This window comes from Eumetopias jubatus, unplaced genomic scaffold (genome assembly GCF_037043125.1).
Source record: "Eumetopias jubatus isolate StellerSeaLion01/CBP00866 unplaced genomic scaffold, mEumJub1_p1.0 scaffold_12, whole genome shotgun sequence".
NCBI classification, from domain to species: Eukaryota; Metazoa; Chordata; class Mammalia; order Carnivora; family Otariidae; genus Eumetopias; species Eumetopias jubatus.
This window is the reverse complement of record NW_028274818.1, coordinates 94,262,617-94,281,583: the sequence shown is the minus strand read 5'-3', so window position 1 is coordinate 94,281,583 and position 18,967 is coordinate 94,262,617. Positions and strand designations below refer to the sequence as shown.

Here is an 18,967-nt window from a genome sequence, read left to right as displayed (position 1 = left end):
GTGAAGGGTGAGGTTGAGAACTAGTGGGTACAACACTGACCTGTTCTACAAGGGCAGCGATTTCCTGCTCAGCTCGGGACATCTCTTCATCCTCAGCCCCAGGCCGGCTGGCCTCCTCTCCCTCACCAGCAGGAAACCCATCATTCTCATTGAATTCTGCAAGTTCAGCCACTTGTTCGGCCTTGGCCTGGGTGGCCGCACGGATATCCTCTTCATCCTCTGCCCGACACAGTGCCTGCAAAGATGTGGGGAAGAAAAACCAGGAGAATTAAAGAACTCTACATCCTGTGGTTTGATTCTGACAAAAATTTGAGGCCACTTTTATAACCAACCAGGTATATAACTGAACTCAACTCTCTTCTGAGCCCTCAAAGTTATCAAAGCAATGCAGTATTCCGCATAGGATGAACTAGATTTCACTCGGAAGACCATCAGTGTGAAAGTAACTGTTTTAGAAACCTCTAGTTCTGCTTCCTTTTCCATTCAAGTCAGTCTTAGATCTCCTCAAAAGAGCAGTCCCAGAAAGCCTTAAATACAAAAAATCCCTAATTCTTTTTTTGCACTGAGATACCTCTTGACAACAGACTAACCACCTCTGATTGTCCCCTGTGATTAATATCCAGAAAGTTCACACCAAAGTCACCAAGGAATGCAACCTAGAGTGTGCTCAGCAATGAGGGGATGGCACCTGGTAGGGAAAAACACCTCCATGGTACTGTACCCTGTAGTTCCCAACATCTACTCCCCCCACGGCCCAAGATTTTATTTACATATTTGCCTAACATCTACTTCTGAAAAAATAATACAAATGCCCAGCCTTTGCCCCCCAAAGTCATAATTTAGTAGATTCTCAGATCAGGTCCCAGGAATCAATCCTTTAAAGAAAGCTCTCCAGGGGCACCTGGCTGGCTCAGTCAGTAGAGCATGCGACTCTTAATCTCAAGGTTGTGAGTTCGTCAAGCCCCATGTTGGGTGTGAAGCCTACTTAAAAAAATAAAAATAAAAAGCCAAAAGGTTCCCCAACTGATTCTATGCATCAATCAGTGTTTGGAAAACAAGAGGTTACACCACATAAAAAGCACTTCTTAATCCACTATTCCCTTTCATCCTGTTACTTCCTTTCCATTTAGCAGTTCAGAAAAGTGAAAAGTAAGATTCCAGGCTCAGAAGATTAAGCAGACTTGCTTAACAAACACAATTAGTAAGAAGTGCTATTAGAATTCAAACCTGTAACTGAGGATTCCAAATCCTGTCTTTCTTCTATGAAACCTTATGAACCAATAAGCAATCTACTCACAACTATTAAAGGCCAACAGTCATCTGGGAAGCAGCAGAAACGATCTTTCCCCCTGGAAAACCCACACAATAACTATTAGCTCTACTCTAGAGAGACTGCCTGCTCTTTCTTCACCTGCTCCAGGATATGGGTCTGCTTGCTGGCCACAGTCTCTTCTTCCTCTTCAGGGGCAGAGGGTACGGATGAGCCAGATGGCTCTTCCAGGGGCATATCAAACAGCTCTCGGATGGTCTGCTTTGGAGAGAACAGGAGAAGTGTCAGAGCCCATGGAATGCTGGGCCCCAATCTACTATGAGATAATAGCTCTTAGAAATAATCAGAAATTGCCACTAGTTGAATAGGCAGATCTGTGAAGACCAAAGTATCTTCATTTTTTTTAAAGATTTATTTACTGGGGCGCCTGGGTGGCTCAGTCGGTTAAGCGACTGCTTTCGGCTCAGGTCATGATCCCGGGGTCCTGGGATCGAGCCCCGCATCGGGCTCCTTGCTCTGCAGGGAGCCTGCCTCTCCCTCTCCTCCCCACTTGTGCTGTCTCTCACTATCTCTGTCTCTCTCTCTCTCTCTCAAATAAATAAATAAAATCTAAAAAGAAAAAAAAATTTAAAGATTTATTTATTTATCTTAGAAAGTGAGAGAGAGCACACACACTTGAGGGGAGGGGCACAGGAAGAGAATCTTTCAAGCAGACTCCTTGCTGAGTGTGAAGCCCAGTGTGGGGCTCAATCCCACAAAATCACAGCCTGAGCTAAAACCAAGAGTGGACGTTTGACCAACTGAGTCACCCAGGCGCCCCAGCATCCACTTTAATAAGCAGGAGCAACTCCTCTGGGCATACAGTTCTATCCTGCATAGACTGGAAGATCTTAGTACCTGTTTAAAATAGGCTGTGGTGAAGTTGCCTCCCTCAATGGCCATGTCTCCCAACATTCTCTTCTGATTTGCCTTTTTTAGGATGTTCTCCTCCACTGTCCGTTCACTGATAAGTCTAGGGAGTGATGAAGGCCATGTATAAATAGCCAAATACGTTAATAAAACCGTATCAGTAAAGAGGATGCAAGGTGAGGAGAGACTAGGCAATACCTGTAGATGTGGACATCTCGGGTCTGGCCAATTCGGTGACAGCGATCCTGGGCCTGAGCATCCATGGTGGGATTCCAGTCGCTGTCATAAAAAACAACAGTGTCTGCTCCTGTCAAGTTCACACCCACACCCCCACTCCGAGTTGAAAGGATGAAGCAAAATATGCGTTTGTCTGCATTGAATCGTTCCATCAAAGCCTAGAGAGAAAGAAAAAAAGACAGTATCAGGAGATGTATCCTCTGAAACAGACTGAAGCCTTAGTGGTGCTCCTTCTGGAACCCTGAGGTCTGGAAAATGGAGATAACAGCTGAGGTGGGCCTTGAAGGGCTGCAGATGCCTGGGGTTACCTGTCTCTGTTCAACTCTAGTAGATCCATCCAGACGCAAGTAGAGGTGGCCATGGTAGGTGAGAAACTGTTCCAATACATCCAGCATCCGGGTCATCTGGGTGAATATGAGCACCCGGTGGCCCTCCGCCTTGAGCTGTCGCAACAGCACTGCCAATGTTTGCAACTTTCCTAAAGAAGAATGAAGGGTACAGGGAGCTTGTTATAAGCTGCAATAGGAAGAACACTTAGCACTGAAAGACTCTGGTTGAAGAATAATAAAACCTATAGGTGACAGTTTCAATTAGCCTGGGAGACCAAAAATATTTAACTTTCGGGGTGCCTGGGTGGCTCAGTGTCTGACTCTTGGTTTCAGCTCAGGTCATGATCTCAGGGTCATGAGATTGAGCCCTGTGTTGGACTGTGCTCAGCGCAGAGTCTGCTTCAGATTCTTTCTCCCTCTCCATCCCCATCCCCATCCCATGCCCATAAATGTCCTCTACTTCTAAAATAAATTAATTATTTTTAAAGAAATATTTAACTTTATTTTATTCCCTTAGGGGATCCCCCTCTTCAGTCTGCTCCTGTCTTGGATCTATCTTCTGTGTCTAACCAGGGGTAGGATAACATATAGACCCCTTGGAAAAAAGGGAACCCTCAATGGTGTATGAGCAGGAAGGAAATCCTTAAGAATTACACTGAATTATGCCAGCTAAAACACGAAACAGATTCACAGGACAGACATCAACAACATCCACTGGATGTCAGGACTTACATACAAGAATTGAAGACCCCTGGGATCAGAACCACGGAGAGAGGATCTTAGGAAGTTATCTAGTTCAACCTCCCATCAAACACAGAAATACCTTCTATGTTTCTGGTTAATCAGTTTCAACGCTTTTAACAAAGACTTTCAATTCATCTACTCTAAATGGTTTGAAATGTTACACAATTGTTTTTTTATGAAAATGCTTTTTGAGTATATGTATTAATAAAAAATTTGCTGTCTTATATTCTAAGGCCATTTAGAAAATCTCCAAACATGTTACTACAGAAATATCTCTGCTGGGTTGTGGCAGAAACAATTCACTACTGTCCAAAAGATATTCTTGATTAATAGAACCTGATTTACACTGTAGACACCCTGGCAGAGATTCCTTGATTCCAGGGATGATAAGCCCCAATCCAACCCCAAAAGATAAATCATGATCGGTCTAAAAAAGCCATAGTTCCTCTTTGCCATTTCCCTTTGTCAGTGATTATTCTAGGGATGGGCATATGGACCAAATTAAGGCAGTGAGCTATGAAGCACAGTCAATAGGGAGAACTTTCTCCCCATTCCCCAAAAAGAGAAACTTGCTGAGAATATTTTATCTCAAGCCCTGCTTCCTGCTCACAGCATTGCTGTGCTCCCTGGAGTTGTGTGACAGCCATGATAAGACCATCAAGAAATAAACATGAGACTAAAAAGACAAAAGCTAAGGATGCAGAAAGACCAGAAGGTCCTGGGTCCATGAAAACATCAGTAAGCTGTACCAGTCATATACCACTGTTCTCCGAATTTTTCATTAAGGAAACAGTAAATGCTTGTGGTTGAAGCCACTATTGGTCAATTTTCCATTACTCACAGCCAAATGCATTCTCACCAACAAGATTCTAACCAAAGACAGGAAGATCCTTGTGTTTTCCCAAAACAAAACTTACTATTTACTGTGCAGTCTTGTACCACCTTGCACCTTTCCCCACGAATCTGAAAATTCTCTGCTGTGCTATCTTATTTGCCACTGTATCCCAAATGATTAGCAAAATACAACAGATACTCACAAAATAATTACTGAATGAATGAGTTAGCACACATTTTCAACTGTCATCAAAGTCAAATTCATGAATACCAAGAATCCATAAGGCCTACACTTCTCCATCTTGCCTATAAGCACAGCCTGAAAAACTGTCTAATTTTTAATGAAATTCACAAAAATCTATGTATAGCATCCCTTTGATATAGTGCTACTAACAGAGGAGAAAAAAGAGTCAAGGGATCCTCACTGATCAATGAACTTACCACAATCATACTGGATGAGCCTCAAGTCAGGAAACTGGGTGCGCATGTTACACACAATACGGTGCAAAGGACGAGCCCGGGGCCAGAGCTCACAGGCCAACTGCTCCTGGAAGGCTGCCTGACGTGGGGCCAGCCAAGGAGGTGGGTGGCAGGCATGCAGGGAAGGGGGAGGTGCCTCCACAGGAGGCATGACAAAGATGAACCTGTGAAGGAAGAAGGCAAGCAGTATAAAAGATGGAATTCTGAAAGGCCCCAAAAGTGCACCTTCACCAGCCCTAACCACTACATCCACTCAGAGGCCCCAAGACCCGCTTCTGCCAACCTCTCAATGATTTCTGACAGCTGGTCTAGTCGTTGCTGGGGAAACAGTACAGCCTGGCGGGCAGCCTCGGTATAAGTCCAAAAGGTGGGGTGGCTGGGGCCAGGAGAACGAGGGCCGATGGGGCTGGCAACAGGTTGGGGCAGGGTACAGAAATCCAGGACTTCAGTCCCATACACAGGTGCCAGGGCCCCATGAGCCTCACTAAGTTGGAAAATCCGTTCCAGGCGTTCAGACCGCTGCCGCTTCCGCTTTTCCTCCAGAGAGTCCTGGGGATGAAAGAAAAAAAAACAAAACAAAAACAAAAACACAGAAAAAGTAATCAGTGTCCTCACAGAAAACCTGACCATTCATCCCAGAATTAAACATAACCTATGGAAACCGCAGGATTTGAACCACAGGATTCAAAACTACATTACACTTTTAGTGGTTTTCAAGTTGTCAATAATGAGATTTACTCCTTTCATAATGTTATATGAAATAACTTCTCTGCAATGTATGCTACCAAAACAGATAGCCTGAATATTCAAATTTAAGATCTGTGTATCTAATAAGTTTATAAATGATTTCTGGGAATTTTCTTAACACTTATTCCACAACATTCAAGTTAATTTGCCTTCTTGAAGTGGATCCAAAACTATTATTAAAAGCCCTCCTCCAATCACTGAGCAGGACAGAGTGGCTAATCAAATCCATGGCAGGTTTCTGCCAACAGCCAAACTGGAATGGGGTAGGATGGGAAAAGCTAATCAGACATCTAGATTTCATCACCCTAAGAGAGAAAAGGGGCAGATAGGAAATCTGTAGGACTTTGACCCAGTCTTTTCCCATCACTAGCACTTCAGGTATCACAGGCTATAAAACTACCTCTTTTTTTGCAGCACTTACCAGATTGGTACTTTTACATCTGTATGAGTCTTTGACTAATGTCTTCTATCCACGAAACTAACCATAACACGAACCGGATCTGATCTTGCTCACTATAACCACCCACTATGCAGCTCAGTTAACTGGCACCAAGTAGGCTCTCGGTAAATGGCTGCTATTAGAATGAACAAACGAAGGAAATGGACCCTAGGAGATGGTCCTGAAACAAAGCAATGTCCCAAATCTCCCTTCCTGACTGCTCCCTTAAACTTGACCTCTTAAGCTCCTGGTGATCAAGGTAAAAAAGGAAAGCATCCTAGCAGAGCAGGCCAGCTCTCAAAAGTAGTAGCAAAGGAGAAAATATCTGCAAATCATGTATCTGAAAAGGTATTTGTATCCAGAATATATAAAGAACTCTTTCAAATCAGGAAAATAACCCAATTAAAAAGGGTAGGGGCGCCTGCCTGGCTAAGTTGGTAGAGCATGGTCTTGATCTTGATCTCAGGGTTGTGAATTCAAGCCCCATGGTGGGCGCAGAATTTACTTAAAATCAAAAAAATTCTAAAAATAAATTCAAAAAAATAAATTAAAAACACAAAGGATCTGAATATCATAACATTTCTTCAAAGACACACAAATGGCCATCCCCTGAAAAGATGCTCAACATCACTGGCCATTAGGAAAACATAAATCAAAACCACAAGATACCACTTCACACCCACTAGGATAGCTATAATCAAAAAGACAAATAATAGCAAGTGTTGGCAAAGATGTGGAGAACCTGGAACCCTGATGTAATGCTGGTGGGAATATAAAATGGTATAGCCACCTTGGAAAACAGTTTGATAGTTCTTCAAACAGTTAAACATAGCTACTTTCTGACTCAGTAATTCTGCTCCTAGGCATACATCCAATGTAACTGGAAACATATGAAGACACAAAATCTTACAAGTGAATGTTCATAGCAGCATTATTCATAACAGCCAAAAAGGAGAAATATTCCAAACGTGTCCATCTACTGATGAACAGATACATAAAATGTATATCCACACAATGGAATGTTAATCAATAAAAAATAAAATTCCAACACATGCTACAATGTGGATGAACCTCAAAAACATGAAAAAAATGAAAATGAAATGAAAAAAGCCAGTCACAAAAGACCAAATACCGTATGATTCCATGGGCAAATCTAAAGAGACAGAAAGATTAGTGTTTGCCTAAAGTTAGGAGAGATGGAAGGGTTGGAATATGATGGCTAAGGGTGTGGGGTTTCTTTTCAGGACCATGAAAATGTTTTAAAGTTGCTTACAGTGACGGCTGCAACCTATGTGAATATACTAAAAGCCACTAAATTACACATTTTACATGGGTAAGCTGTATGGTATGCGATCTTTTACGTCAAACTGTTTATAAAGAAAAAAAGTGTTAAGAAGCTTCTACATACTGGGGCACCTGGGTGGCTCAGTTGGTTAAGCGACTGCCTTCGGCTCAGGTCATGATCCTGGAGTCCCAGGATCGAGTCCCGCAACCCTCCCCCCTCTCATGTACTCTCTCTCTCTCTCTCATTCTCACTCTCTCAAATAAATAAATAAATCTTTAAAAAAAAGAAACTTCTACATACTTGCAAAGCAACCAAAATTTAGCACAGACCATGGAGTTGCCACTCTTGGGCTAGGATCTAGCTCTCTTCTACTTTCAACAAGCCAGACCAACCTGGCAGCATTAGAAAAAGACCAAAGGTGGAGTTAATGGCACTGCTGGAGTGAGGGCCTGGGGCTGAGGCAAAAAATAAGCAGCAGCTCCCTTTATTTTAAAGGGAGAAAAAGACAGAGAGCCTGGAACAATTCTCTCAATCTTTCTTCCTATTACCTCCCAGATTATTTACTCTAATTTGAGATGTAAGTTTAACTTAACCAAACATATATGCAGCCATACGTGTAAAAGAAAAAAAAATGGCTACCACAAAGTTCATGGAAGGACAAGAAACATAGTTCTTTCTATTGCCCACTTAATCACCATGGAGATTAAAAAAAAAAAAAAAGCCCTACAAGAGATAACCATCAGTCAGAGGCTCGTGATCTTTAGAGAACTGTAGTCTATGTTGTCACCCCCCCCTCAGAAGTTCAAATACTTGACAACTGTGATGGTTTTAGCAACTGAGAAAAGCCTTCCTATCTCTGAGGAATACCTCTTGTGTGGAAGAGGAGAAAGCAATGCAGTCAACGCGTTTGGGTTCTCACAAGTTGTGTCACCTTTATAACATCATTTAGTGGACTAGGTTCTTCATCTGTAAAATGAGGCAATTAGATGCCAACACTGACTCAAGAATAATCAAGTACCAAAAAGACCAACAGTAACAAGGCAGCCTTGAACATATCAGTAATTCTTCATAGTTTCAAAAGCACATTAGGTCCTCAATTACTCCTCTGAGAAAGGCAGAATATAGATTATTATTCCCATTATACAGATAAGAGGACAGGGCTGGGGAGAAGGGACTTGTCCAACTGCACACTCAAGTTATCGGGTCCACAAAACTAGGCCTTGTAATTTACCAAGATAAAAATAACATTGTTCTGTTCCCTCCACTCTACCAACACTCCAAAGAAACCCAACTTCCTGTTCCCTCTCTCTGAGAGAATAAAACTTACCAGATAGAAAGGGGAACGAGGTGGTGGTGGGGGCTGGCGTCGAGGCCGGGGACCACTGAACGAGGTAGCAGTGGATGGAGGACTGGGGGGACCAGGGCGCAATGTCAGCGTCTCAGGCTCATCCTTGGAAACAGGCAGCCGGGATACCATGGTGACAGGCAAGGGAGCAGCGCCAGATGCCGAAACCATAAGGGAGGATGTCTGGGAAGCTGAGGCCTGTGTTGAGACCGGGGCCAGCGCCAGAGTCTGGGCTGCAGCTGGACCCAGGGTGGACACCGGAACTGGGGCAGGGCTCAAGGTCAATGTTTGCACTGAAGCTGGGGTCAGGAGTGAAGCAGATGACGATACTGGAGCCAAAGTCAGCGTGTGAGCTGGGGCTGGGCCCATTGGAGAAGCTGGAGTCAAAGCGGGTGCTGGAGCCAGAGACAGCGTCTGCGAGGGACCCAGTGGTGGTCCTGGCGCCAAAGACAATGTCTGGGCTGGAGCTGGTACTAGGGATGACGCTGGAGTCAATGACAACGTCTGAGCTGGAAAAGGCCCCTGAGGGTTCCCCGTTCCCAAAGAGAGGGTCTGAGATGGAGACGAACCACCAAGAGTGGATGCTAAAGCTGGGGCTAAGGCCAGTGTCTGCGTAGAAGCCGGGCTTGGGAGAGGTGATGGAACCGGGGCTGGTACCATGGTCTGAGTTGATGATGGAGCCAACACAGGAGTTGGGGCTGGCACCAGTGAAGAAGCTGAAGCTAAAGAGGTTCCTGGAGTAGATGGAGAAGCCAGAACTGGAACCGGAGTCTGCGATGGAGCCAGGAGGGGAGCAGGACCTGGCGATGGAGCCAGAACTGGAAGAGGAGCCAGAGAAGGAGCTGGAGAAGGAGCCAGGATTGCTGTCTGTGGAGCCACCATGGGAGCCAAAGAAGTGGCTAGAGCCTGAGATGCAGAAGGTGCTGGAGCCAGAAGGGAAGCCTGAGCTGGAGCTGGATTTGGTGCTGCCGGAAAAGGATTGGCCAGAGCAGAAGCTGGTACCAGGACAGGTGAACATGTTGGGGCCACAGCTGAGTTCAAGCCTGGAACATGTGAAGAGGCTGGAGCCAACAATAGAGGGTGACCAGGTGCCTGAGATGAAGACAGGGATGGAGTTGTGGCCAAACCTAGAGTCAAAGCTGACGGTGATGGGGAAGCCCCAGCTGGTGCCAAAGAGGGAGGTCCAGGAGCCGCTGAGACAACAGGTGCCAGTGTTGGAGTCACATTGGTCAACAGAGCTGGGCCAGAAGCCGAAATAGGCAAGGGGGTTGAGATGGGGATGGTGAGTGAAGCTGAGGTTGGGGCAGGAGGTGTGGTGGAGACAGAGATGGGAAGTGAAGATGACACTGGAACGGAGACTGTAGAGGACACAGGACTAGCAAGGGGGGAGGAATTGGGAACTGGCATTGGAGAAGAGGCTGGCCCAGGGAGTGAGGACTGCACAGGGAGAGGAGAAGAGATGGTCAAGGGAGCAGCTCCGGGTGCTGAAGCTGTGGAGACAGAGGATGAGTTAGCCCCAGAATTCTTTTCTTGCTCTATTACCCTGCCCCACCCTTTCCTTTTCCCCCATGCTTCATCCCTTTCCCAGAAAAACTTCACTCCCACCCCGTGAGGTCAAAGATTCAAAGACTGACAATTTAACATTTCCTTTCCCTCCAAGATTCTAAGAAATATATTCTAAAATAAGGCAAAACCTCGGCAGCCTAGTTCTGGGGCCCACTACAAAGCGAGTCAGTATGCTGATAAACCAGCAATCTTTTGTGACTAAGAAATCCTCCGGACCACCCTATGTCCATTCCTGGCAAAAACATCTGCTCTTAGCCACCTGGACTCACCACTGACTTCGGGCGAAGGACTGTGGACCAGCTTGAGAAGGGGCCTCACCAGAGTGGACGTGGGGATGGGGGCCCGGGCAGTACCCAGAGTAGGTGTGGGTAGCCGGCCAGGGGTTAATGTGGGGCGTGGAGTCAACACAGCTGGAAGCCCAGAACTCGGAGGCCGGGGTGCTGGGGCCAACGGAGGAACAGGAGTCAGTCCATCCCGAGGGGCCTGTCTCACTACAATCTTCACCACGCCTGTATTATTCACCATGGTTGGTGGCACTGCAAGAGGAAGCTACATTGAGGGGAAGGTAGAAAAGAGACAAGAGACCCAAAGGATGGAAATAGTCCAGGGGCAGGAGAGGGTAGCAGACAGATACTGAAGATACCGGCAAGGGAAAACAACACTGAGGGAAGGCCGGACAGACAGTAGTCCAGGGCATGCCTGAAGGGACCAAGGCCAGCAAGGGCTAAGTAAGTAGGAAGGCCAGGAGCCTCACCCTGGTTAGCAGCAAGCGGAAGGCTGAGGCCAGTGGGGGCAAGGGTGGTGCTGGGGGTCGAAGAAGGCAGCACAGAGACAGGGGTGGGGCCAGGGGTCGGGGCCACGGCCTGGATGAGAGCCACATGGGCAGGCTGGCTGATGAGGTGGTGCTGCCCCCCTGCTGACACCAGGTGCACCACATTCCCTGGGTTAAGGGAAGAGAGAGAGAAAGACAAGCAGCTATCAGCCGGAGGAGGACAGAGGCAAGGGCAAGAGGAAAAGGAATGAACAGAGAGAGAATAACTTCTCTAGAATGACCTCATCCCTAACTTTTCCAAAAGACCCCCTCCAAAGATTCCCTTTGGCCCCACCCACCAAAAGCTAGGGAAAGAAACATAAAGACTGTGTCTGAAAAGAGCAACAAAAAGAGAGACAAGGAAGAGGAGAAAAAAGGCAGGACAGGGGGTGGGTTTTACCTACTTTGCAGCGGGCGGGGCTGCCCCACAGCAAGCTGGCGCACCTGCGCACCAGTCAAAGTCAGCTTGTTGCCCTGGATCTGGAAGGTGAGAGGTTTGCTTCCCCCTGCGCTAGCCACTGGACGTTGTGCCAGTGAGGCCAACTGCCCGATGCTAACCACTTCGCCTGCTAGGAACAAAGAAGGGGCTGAATGTACACAGGGATGACTCTAATGCCCCTTCGCCCCACGAAGCACAGGTCTCCAGTTCCTCCAATCCTCCCCCCTCAATTTACCAGATTCTAACAAACTCAGCCTCTGAGCCTTTGATGTGCTGCTACTTCCAATCCCACTTATTTGCCTAGCAATCTCCTTTATATCTTCTAATGGCCTGCCACTGTACGGAGCTAATCACCACCCCCAACTCCATGCTGCCCTTTGCCCCAAATAACTTTCTACTGCTAGGTTTACCACTCTTTACTCATCTCTGGGTCATCTCCCCCACTAGCCTGAGAACTCCCTGACAGCTCTTACTTGATTATGAATTTCCAGCATATGCCAAAATACTTCACGTACGTTAACTACCCAGAATTTTATGCTTTCACATTCCCGAGCTTTTCTCCAGCCCTATAGCATATAAACCTTCCTCCCATCTCAGAGCCTTCATTCACAGACGCCTGAGAACTTACAGGGCAGGCGAGCCTGCATATCAGGAGACAAGATGAGACGCTGCGGTGCAGGAGTAGAAGCTGGCACTGCCGTGGTGGGAGCAGTGGCCGTGGTGGTAGAGGTGGTGGTGGCAGCAGAAGGGAAAGTGTAGCCTGGCGGCACCGTCAGGGGCTTCAACAGGCTGGAGGAGCCTGGAGGCGGGGCAGGGCTTAGGCGAACAGGAGCAGGTGGGGCCGGTTTCAGGGACAGGGTTGGCGTAGGAGGCCGTGAGGTCCCACTAAGGACCCCCAGGGGGGATGGCAACACTGTAGACACAAAGCAAACATCTGTCAGATATACCCTGATTAGAGCCTTAGCCTGCTCCCAGAAATCTCCATACAAGCTCCCAACCCATCAAACACCACACCTCTGTCTCCAACTTAGCTCCCTCAACACTCTAATTTCATTACTTCTTCCCTAATCTGAACAATCTGCCTGAGATAACCCCCAAGCATGCTGGCCCCCTTGTAACTCACCCTGGGGCAGAGGCCCACTGTTTGGCTGCAGTGGGGGCAACAGAACAGGGCCAGGAGGCCGGGACGCTGGAATAAGCGGGGGCCCAACAGGCGAGGCCGACACCATCAGTGGTGCTGGCAGCACTGGGGGGGTTGGGCCAGGGGTGGGCTGGGTGGAGAGCTCAGGGCCTGGAGGGGGTCGGACCGGGACAGGGCCCATGGGGGTCCGTGGGCTGTTCACCACCACTACTGTACGACCTTCCTGCTTGGGCACTGGCTGCAGCATCCTATAAGGACAAAAACAAAAGGGCGGGTAGGGAGAAAAGGAGAGTAAGGAAGAGGAAAAGAAAAGAATAAGGAAAATGAAGCAGAAACATAAGACAAAGATTAACAAAAACCAAGGGGGTAAAGGAAAAGGACACAAAGGAGAAAAGAGGGAAAGAAATCCAAGATAACCGAAAAGCACCAAGCGGAAAAAGGGGGAAACAAATCAGTGACAAACACAAGGGGCCCTCCCAGGACCCTCTTCTCTCCCCCAATTCCACCAGTACTTTGCATCCATCCCATATAAACATTCTAGCCTCCAACTCTCTCCTTTCCACCCCAATTTCTGCTCCCAGCCAGCTGTAGCCAACTTTTCTAGGAACCCATCCCTTTACCCCTCAGCCCTGGTACCTGTTGACCTTCATCTTGACTGGTTTGGGCCGGGGTGGGGGGTCAGGAGCAGTAGCCACCTCTAGCAGTACCCGACGGGACAGGCGGTGCCGGGGTAGAAATGTGTCAGCCTCATATCTAGACACACGACCCTCCAGGCCAATAAGATCAAACCGACCCATGTCTATCCGCTGGTACAAGAAGGAACACAAAAGCATGGTGTCAAAGGGACCACTATGGCAACGATTTCTTGGATATGACACCAATAGCACAGGCAACAAAAAAAAAATCATTGGACTGCATCAAAAGATACTACCAACAAAATGAAAAGACAAGTCACAGAATGGAACAAAATATTTGCAAATCATGTATCTGATAAGAGATTAATGTCCAGAACATATAAAGAACTCCTACAACTCAACAACAAAACCACCCAATTAAGGGGCGCCTGGATGGCTCAGTCAGTTAAGCAGCTGCCTTCGGCTCAGGTCATGGTCCCAACGTCCTGGGATCGAGCCCCACATCAGGCTCCCTGCTCATCGGGGAGTCTGCTTCTCCTTCTCCCTCTCCCCCTGCTTGTGTTCCCTCTCTCGCTGTGTCTCTGTCAAATAAATAAGTAAAATCTTAAAAAAAAAAAAAAACCACCCAATTAAAAAATCAGGCAAATATGCCAAATAGATATTTCTCCAAAGAAAATATACAATAAGCCCATGAAAAGATGCTCTACATCACTAATCATTAGGGAAATGCAAATCACAATCACGAGCTACTGCCATCTCACACCTTTTAAGATGGCTATTATAATAAAGAAATGTGGAGAAATCAGAACCCTTGTGCACTGCTTGTGGCAATGTGAAGTGGAGCAGCCACTATGGAAAATACTACGGCGGTTCCTAAAAAAATTAAAAATAAAACTACCATATGATCCAGCAATTCTGTGTCTGGGTATGTACCCAAAAGAATCAAAAGCAGGGACTCAAACTGGTATTTGTACATCCATGTTCGTTGTAGCATTATTTATAATAGCCAGAAGGTGAAAATAACGCAAAGCATCCATTGATGAGTGAACAGATAAAAAGAACACAGTACATATACATGTATAAGTGTGAATACATACGGATACATAGACAAATATGAAACTGCATCACTCAAACTTAACAAGGAAGGAAATTCTGGCACATGCTACAAGATGAACCTGGAAAACAATCTAAGTGAAATAAGCCAGTCACAAAAGGGCAAATACCATATGATCCTATTTATAGTGAGTACCCAAAATACTCAAACTTAGACAAAGTAGAGTGGTGGCTGCCAAGGGCTAGGGGAAAGGGGAGAATGAGGAGTTATCATTTAGTGTGCATGGCGGTTCAATCTGGAAAGATGAAAAAAGTTCTGAAGACGGATGGTGGCGGTGGTCACACAACAATGTGAATGTACTCATGCCACTAAAACATATGCTTAAAAATGGTTAAAGTGGGAAAATTTGTGTATTTTACCACAACAAAACCAAAAGTTTGGTGGGGGGGAAAGTGGCCAAAAAGAAGGAACAGGAAAACAAAATATTATTTAAGTATCACTAACATGCCAGGCACTTTCAAAAATATTAACACAATTTTCACAAACATATTGCAGATAATAGGGCCTTTATAATCCCTACTTCCAAGGGCAAGCAAACTTAGGGTTAGAGATCAATTAATAATTACGTTGCCCTAAGACACACAACTAGAAAATGATGAAACTAGGGGAACAGTGCTCAGTTTACAAGGAGGGAAGGATGGAAAAGGTCGGACTCCAGCCTAAAGAAAAGGATGCAAGGTTGGGGGTAGGGCCAATAACCTTGGGAACAACTTACCTGGAGAGGGTGGACATCAGTGGCCCTTAGCACCAGAGAGGCGGTGCTGAAGCAAATTCCTGGGGTGATGAAAGGGGAGGTAACAGGTCGAGGGTCAAACAGGTTTGGATGATTGCAGACTTTTCGCAGCTGCATCAAGATGTTGATGACACTCATGAAATGGCCTGTGGCTAGTGTCTCCTTAGTTCTGGGAGAGAGGAAAAATAAATGGGCCATCCTGACAATCACATCTGTTCCAATATAGGGCCCCAGAACCCACCCTCGGTCCTCCCTTACGTGGTCTGCGCCATGAAGTCATCATAGAGACAGCGCTGACGCTTGGAGAGCCGGCAGCGGATAACATGCTCATATTTTTTAGGCATCTGCTTCTCAACATCCACCTTAACTCGGCGCAGCAAAAAAGGCCGCAAAACCTAAAAGTAAATAAGCAGGAAGCTGACAGGAGAACGATGGGCACTGAGCCCCAGCCTAGCCCTTCTAGCTGGGTCATGGCCTGAGGTCCAGCAGAACGCTGGCTCAGCCCTTTAGTAAACACTCATGAAGCCATGAAGCATGCCAGGGATCAATCACACGAAGAGCAATCAAATGTAAGCCCTCCTCTCAGGACTTTACTGTCTGTTGAAGGAGACATATAAAGATGATAATACCACTCCTTAAGAAATGCTTAAAAAAAAGGGGCGCCTGGGTGGCTCAGTTGGTTAAGCGACTGCCTTCGGCTCAGGTCATGATCCTGGAGTCCCGGGATCGAGTCCCACACTGGGCTCCCTGCTCGGCGGGGAGTCTGCTTCTCCCTCTGACCCTCTTCCGTCTTGTGCTATCTCTCATTCTCTCTCTCTCGAATAAATAGTAAAATCTTAAAAAAAAAAAAAAAAAAGACACCGAGGGCAGAGTAACTATGCAAAAAAGATGACTCAAATTACATTCCAAGAAGGAACTGTAAATTTATAATATTATGAAAGTAAATCCAGGAGAGAAGCTGAGAACAAAAACTGTGGCAGTGACAGCACCATAGAAAACAAAAGGCAAGTCTGAAATCCGAAGAGGTAAAATCTGATAGGACACAGTCTTTATGACATGCAAGAAACAGAAAATAGAAATATAATGAAGGAAAGAGACATAGCTAAAGACTCTGGTTTCTAGTTTGATGTACCAAGGTAATGGTGTGATTGAACAAAATGGAGCAAAAATAGTAGGCTTTAAGACTCGAGATGTTTTGGGTGCCTGGGTGGCTCAGTTAGTTAGGCGACTGCCTTCGGCTCAGGTCATGATCCTGGAGTCCCGGGATCGAGTCCCGCGTTGGGCTCCCTGCTCAGCAGGGAGTCTGCTTCTCCCTCTGACACTCCTCCCCCTCATGCTCGCTCTATCTCATTCTCTCAAATAAATAATCTTTAAAAAAAAAAAAAAGACTTGAGGTGTTTGGCTTAGTGTATTCAAGACAATCTCTAAATTAAAAATATCAAGTGAGAAATTTAAAATACAGGTTGACTGGTTAAGAGTAAAAATACAGGGGCGCTTGGGTGGCTCAGATGGTTAAACGTCTGCCTTCGGCTCAAGTCATGATCCCAGGGTCCTGGGATCGAGCCCCACATCGGGCTCCTGGCTCAGCAGGGAGCCTGCTTGCTTCTCCCACTCCCTCTGCCTATCCCCCTGCTCATGCTCTCTCTCTCTCTCCCTCTGTGTCTCAAATGAACAACTAAAATCTTAAAAAAAAAAAGAAAGTAAAAATACAAATCAGAGCGTCTTTAAAGCCTTAAGACATATAAACTAAGACAAAAGAGTTGTCTCATCAGAATGCTGAGACATGTTACTTAGAAGCTGGACAAAGCAGTTGAGTGTCTGACTTTTGATTTCAGCTCGGGTCATCATCTCAGGGTCGTGGGATCCAGCCCCGCATCACACTCTACACTCACTGCGGAGTCCGCTTGTCCCTCTCCCTCTGCTCCTCCCCCTCCCCTTCTCTAAAATAAGTAAAATCTTAAAAAAAAAAAAAAAAAAAAGCTGGACAAAGGAAGAGGAGCCAGAGAAAACAAAAGAAAAAAAAGAGAGAACCCAACGAAAGTTGAGGAAATCCTGGTAAGAAGAAATCTAAGCAAGGACTGATCAGCAGTATCATTCTACTCAGAGAACAGAGACAGAAATATCACTATTAGAAAAAAACAAGTAAAACGATGACTAAGATGAGGTCACTCAATTTGGCAATGGGTCAGTCACTAGAACACTGCCACCTGACAACTGAGTGAATTCAGCCCAACAATGACATCCCTCTCCCTAAAGCTTTTTTAGGTACTGCCCTTAGTTTGCCACTACCAATACCCCTGCCAAACTGTTACAGGCCCTACCTTGTGGAGGCGTTTGACTAGACCTTCATTGTACTCTTGGCTGCCCTCAATCATGCCAGTTAGGGGGTTAGAGAACCATTCTTTAAACTCGCGATGAGACTGGAAGACATGGGGCATCAAAAAGTGCATCAAGGACCACAGCTCCATGAGGCTGTTCTGCAATGGTGTTCCTGTGAGAAGCAGGCGTCTCTGGCTGCAAAGAAACAGAGGGAATTAGAGGGAGGATGATCAGCAAGGTCCCAACCTTCGGAGTATCCCACTTTTCAGGTCAAGTCAACCCTCCTCCAGATGCCCATTTCCATCTCCACCTGTTGAAGTTGAGCAGTGACTGCCAGCGCTGTGACTTGAAGTTCTTGATGTTCTGAGCCTCATCCAGAATGAGATAGCGCCAGTTCTTGCGACGGAAGGCCTGGTGGTCCTGCAGCACCAGCTTGTAAGACGTGATACACACATGGAAGGCATTGGGCTTGGTCCAGCCCTAAAGTATCAGAAGAAAGCAGCAGACGATGGGGTGAAAAGAAAAGAAAGGATAAGAAAAGACATGCTAAGGTCCTCGAAGGATATAAATCAGGTATGGAGAAGAGAGAAAGTCCCAGGAGCAGAAGGCAGCAACAGAGAGGAGAGGAAAAGGAACTCCTCTGAGGAAAGGGCCTAAGAGTAAAAGAGGCATCAGTGGGAGGCGGGGAGTGATCGATCACATGGAGCGCGAACCTGCCGCTTGAGCTTCCTCTCTTTCTGGGCTCCATAGTAAGTGAGGATTTTAAAGCTGGGGCACCACCGTTTCAGCTCCATCTCCCAGTTCAGCATCACACTGGTGGGGACAATGATCAAATGGGGACCCCAGTTACCTGTTTAGAAAAAGACAGAGAAATGTACAGCATGGTGACTATAATAATACTGGACTGCATATCTGAAAATCATTAAAAGAGATGTTAAAAATTCTCATCACGAGAGAAAAAAAGTTTTTGGAACTGAGTGGTAGTGGACGTTAATTAGACTTGCTCTGCTAATCATTTCACGATGCGTACTAGTATCAGAACTTTATGCTGGATACCCAAAACTTACATAATGTTGTCAGTTACACCTCAACTTAAAAAAACAAAATAGAAAAACTTTAAAAGAATTAAAAAGAAAGATACTAAGGAAATACAAACTTTGGGGCTCTGTTCTAGTTCCTCAGGCAGAACGCTGCCCACTCTATCCCAATGCCCCCCCTCCCCCCGCCAAGAATCCTAGCACCTACATTGGCATCTCCACAGTTCCTGACCAGAGTCAATGAAGCTACCAAGATAGCACAGAACAGTGAGTGTTTCACCATCCCGAAGCTAGTCACCATTAAACAGGCTTCGCAGGGAGCTGGCCAAGGAGACCCAAGAGGGAGGGCTCTGCCTCGTTACCTTTTTCACAGGCCAAGTGGGCAAGAAGGGAGATGGTCTGGATTGTCTTGCCTAGCCCCATCTCATCAGCAAGAATACCATTAAGCTTCTTCTCATACATAGTAACCAGCCAGTCCAGCCCAATGTGTTGGTACTCCCGGAGCTGGCCCCGCAGGAGCAGGGGGATGGGAGTCTTCACCTGGTAGGAAGGA

The 18,967-nt window shown here is 46.3% G+C and overlaps 1 protein-coding gene across 3 annotated transcripts in view; it reads right to left on the bottom strand.

Annotated features, from left to right (window-relative positions):
- SRCAP (Snf2 related CREBBP activator protein) overlaps positions 1-18,967 on the bottom strand; it is a 33,229-nt gene that overhangs the window by 3,392 nt on the left and 10,870 nt on the right. For 2 of the 3 annotated variants that reach the window (XM_028109783.2, XM_028109784.2), the window contains exons 13-31: positions 18,777-18,954; positions 18,091-18,227; positions 17,688-17,857; positions 17,380-17,572; positions 15,317-15,453; positions 15,041-15,227; positions 13,213-13,382; positions 12,559-12,824; positions 12,064-12,348; positions 11,401-11,565; positions 10,455-10,721; positions 8,602-10,109; positions 5,087-5,352; positions 4,765-4,967; positions 2,725-2,894; positions 2,378-2,574; positions 2,168-2,282; positions 1,412-1,531; positions 41-235 (exon numbers count right to left, since the gene is read on the bottom strand). In XM_028109783.2, the coding sequence (XP_027965584.1) occupies positions 41-235; positions 1,412-1,531; positions 2,168-2,282; positions 2,378-2,574; positions 2,725-2,894; positions 4,765-4,967; positions 5,087-5,352; positions 8,602-10,109; positions 10,455-10,721; positions 11,401-11,565; positions 12,064-12,348; positions 12,559-12,824; positions 13,213-13,382; positions 15,041-15,227; positions 15,317-15,453; positions 17,380-17,572; positions 17,688-17,857; positions 18,091-18,227; positions 18,777-18,954 (4,929 nt within the window). The remainder of the gene's footprint in view (positions 1-40; positions 236-1,411; positions 1,532-2,167; positions 2,283-2,377; positions 2,575-2,724; positions 2,895-4,764; positions 4,968-5,086; positions 5,353-8,601; positions 10,110-10,454; positions 10,722-11,400; positions 11,566-12,063; positions 12,349-12,558; positions 12,825-13,212; positions 13,383-15,040; positions 15,228-15,316; positions 15,454-17,379; positions 17,573-17,687; positions 17,858-18,090; positions 18,228-18,776; positions 18,955-18,967) is intronic. The other variant, XM_028109785.2, reaches the window with a different exon arrangement.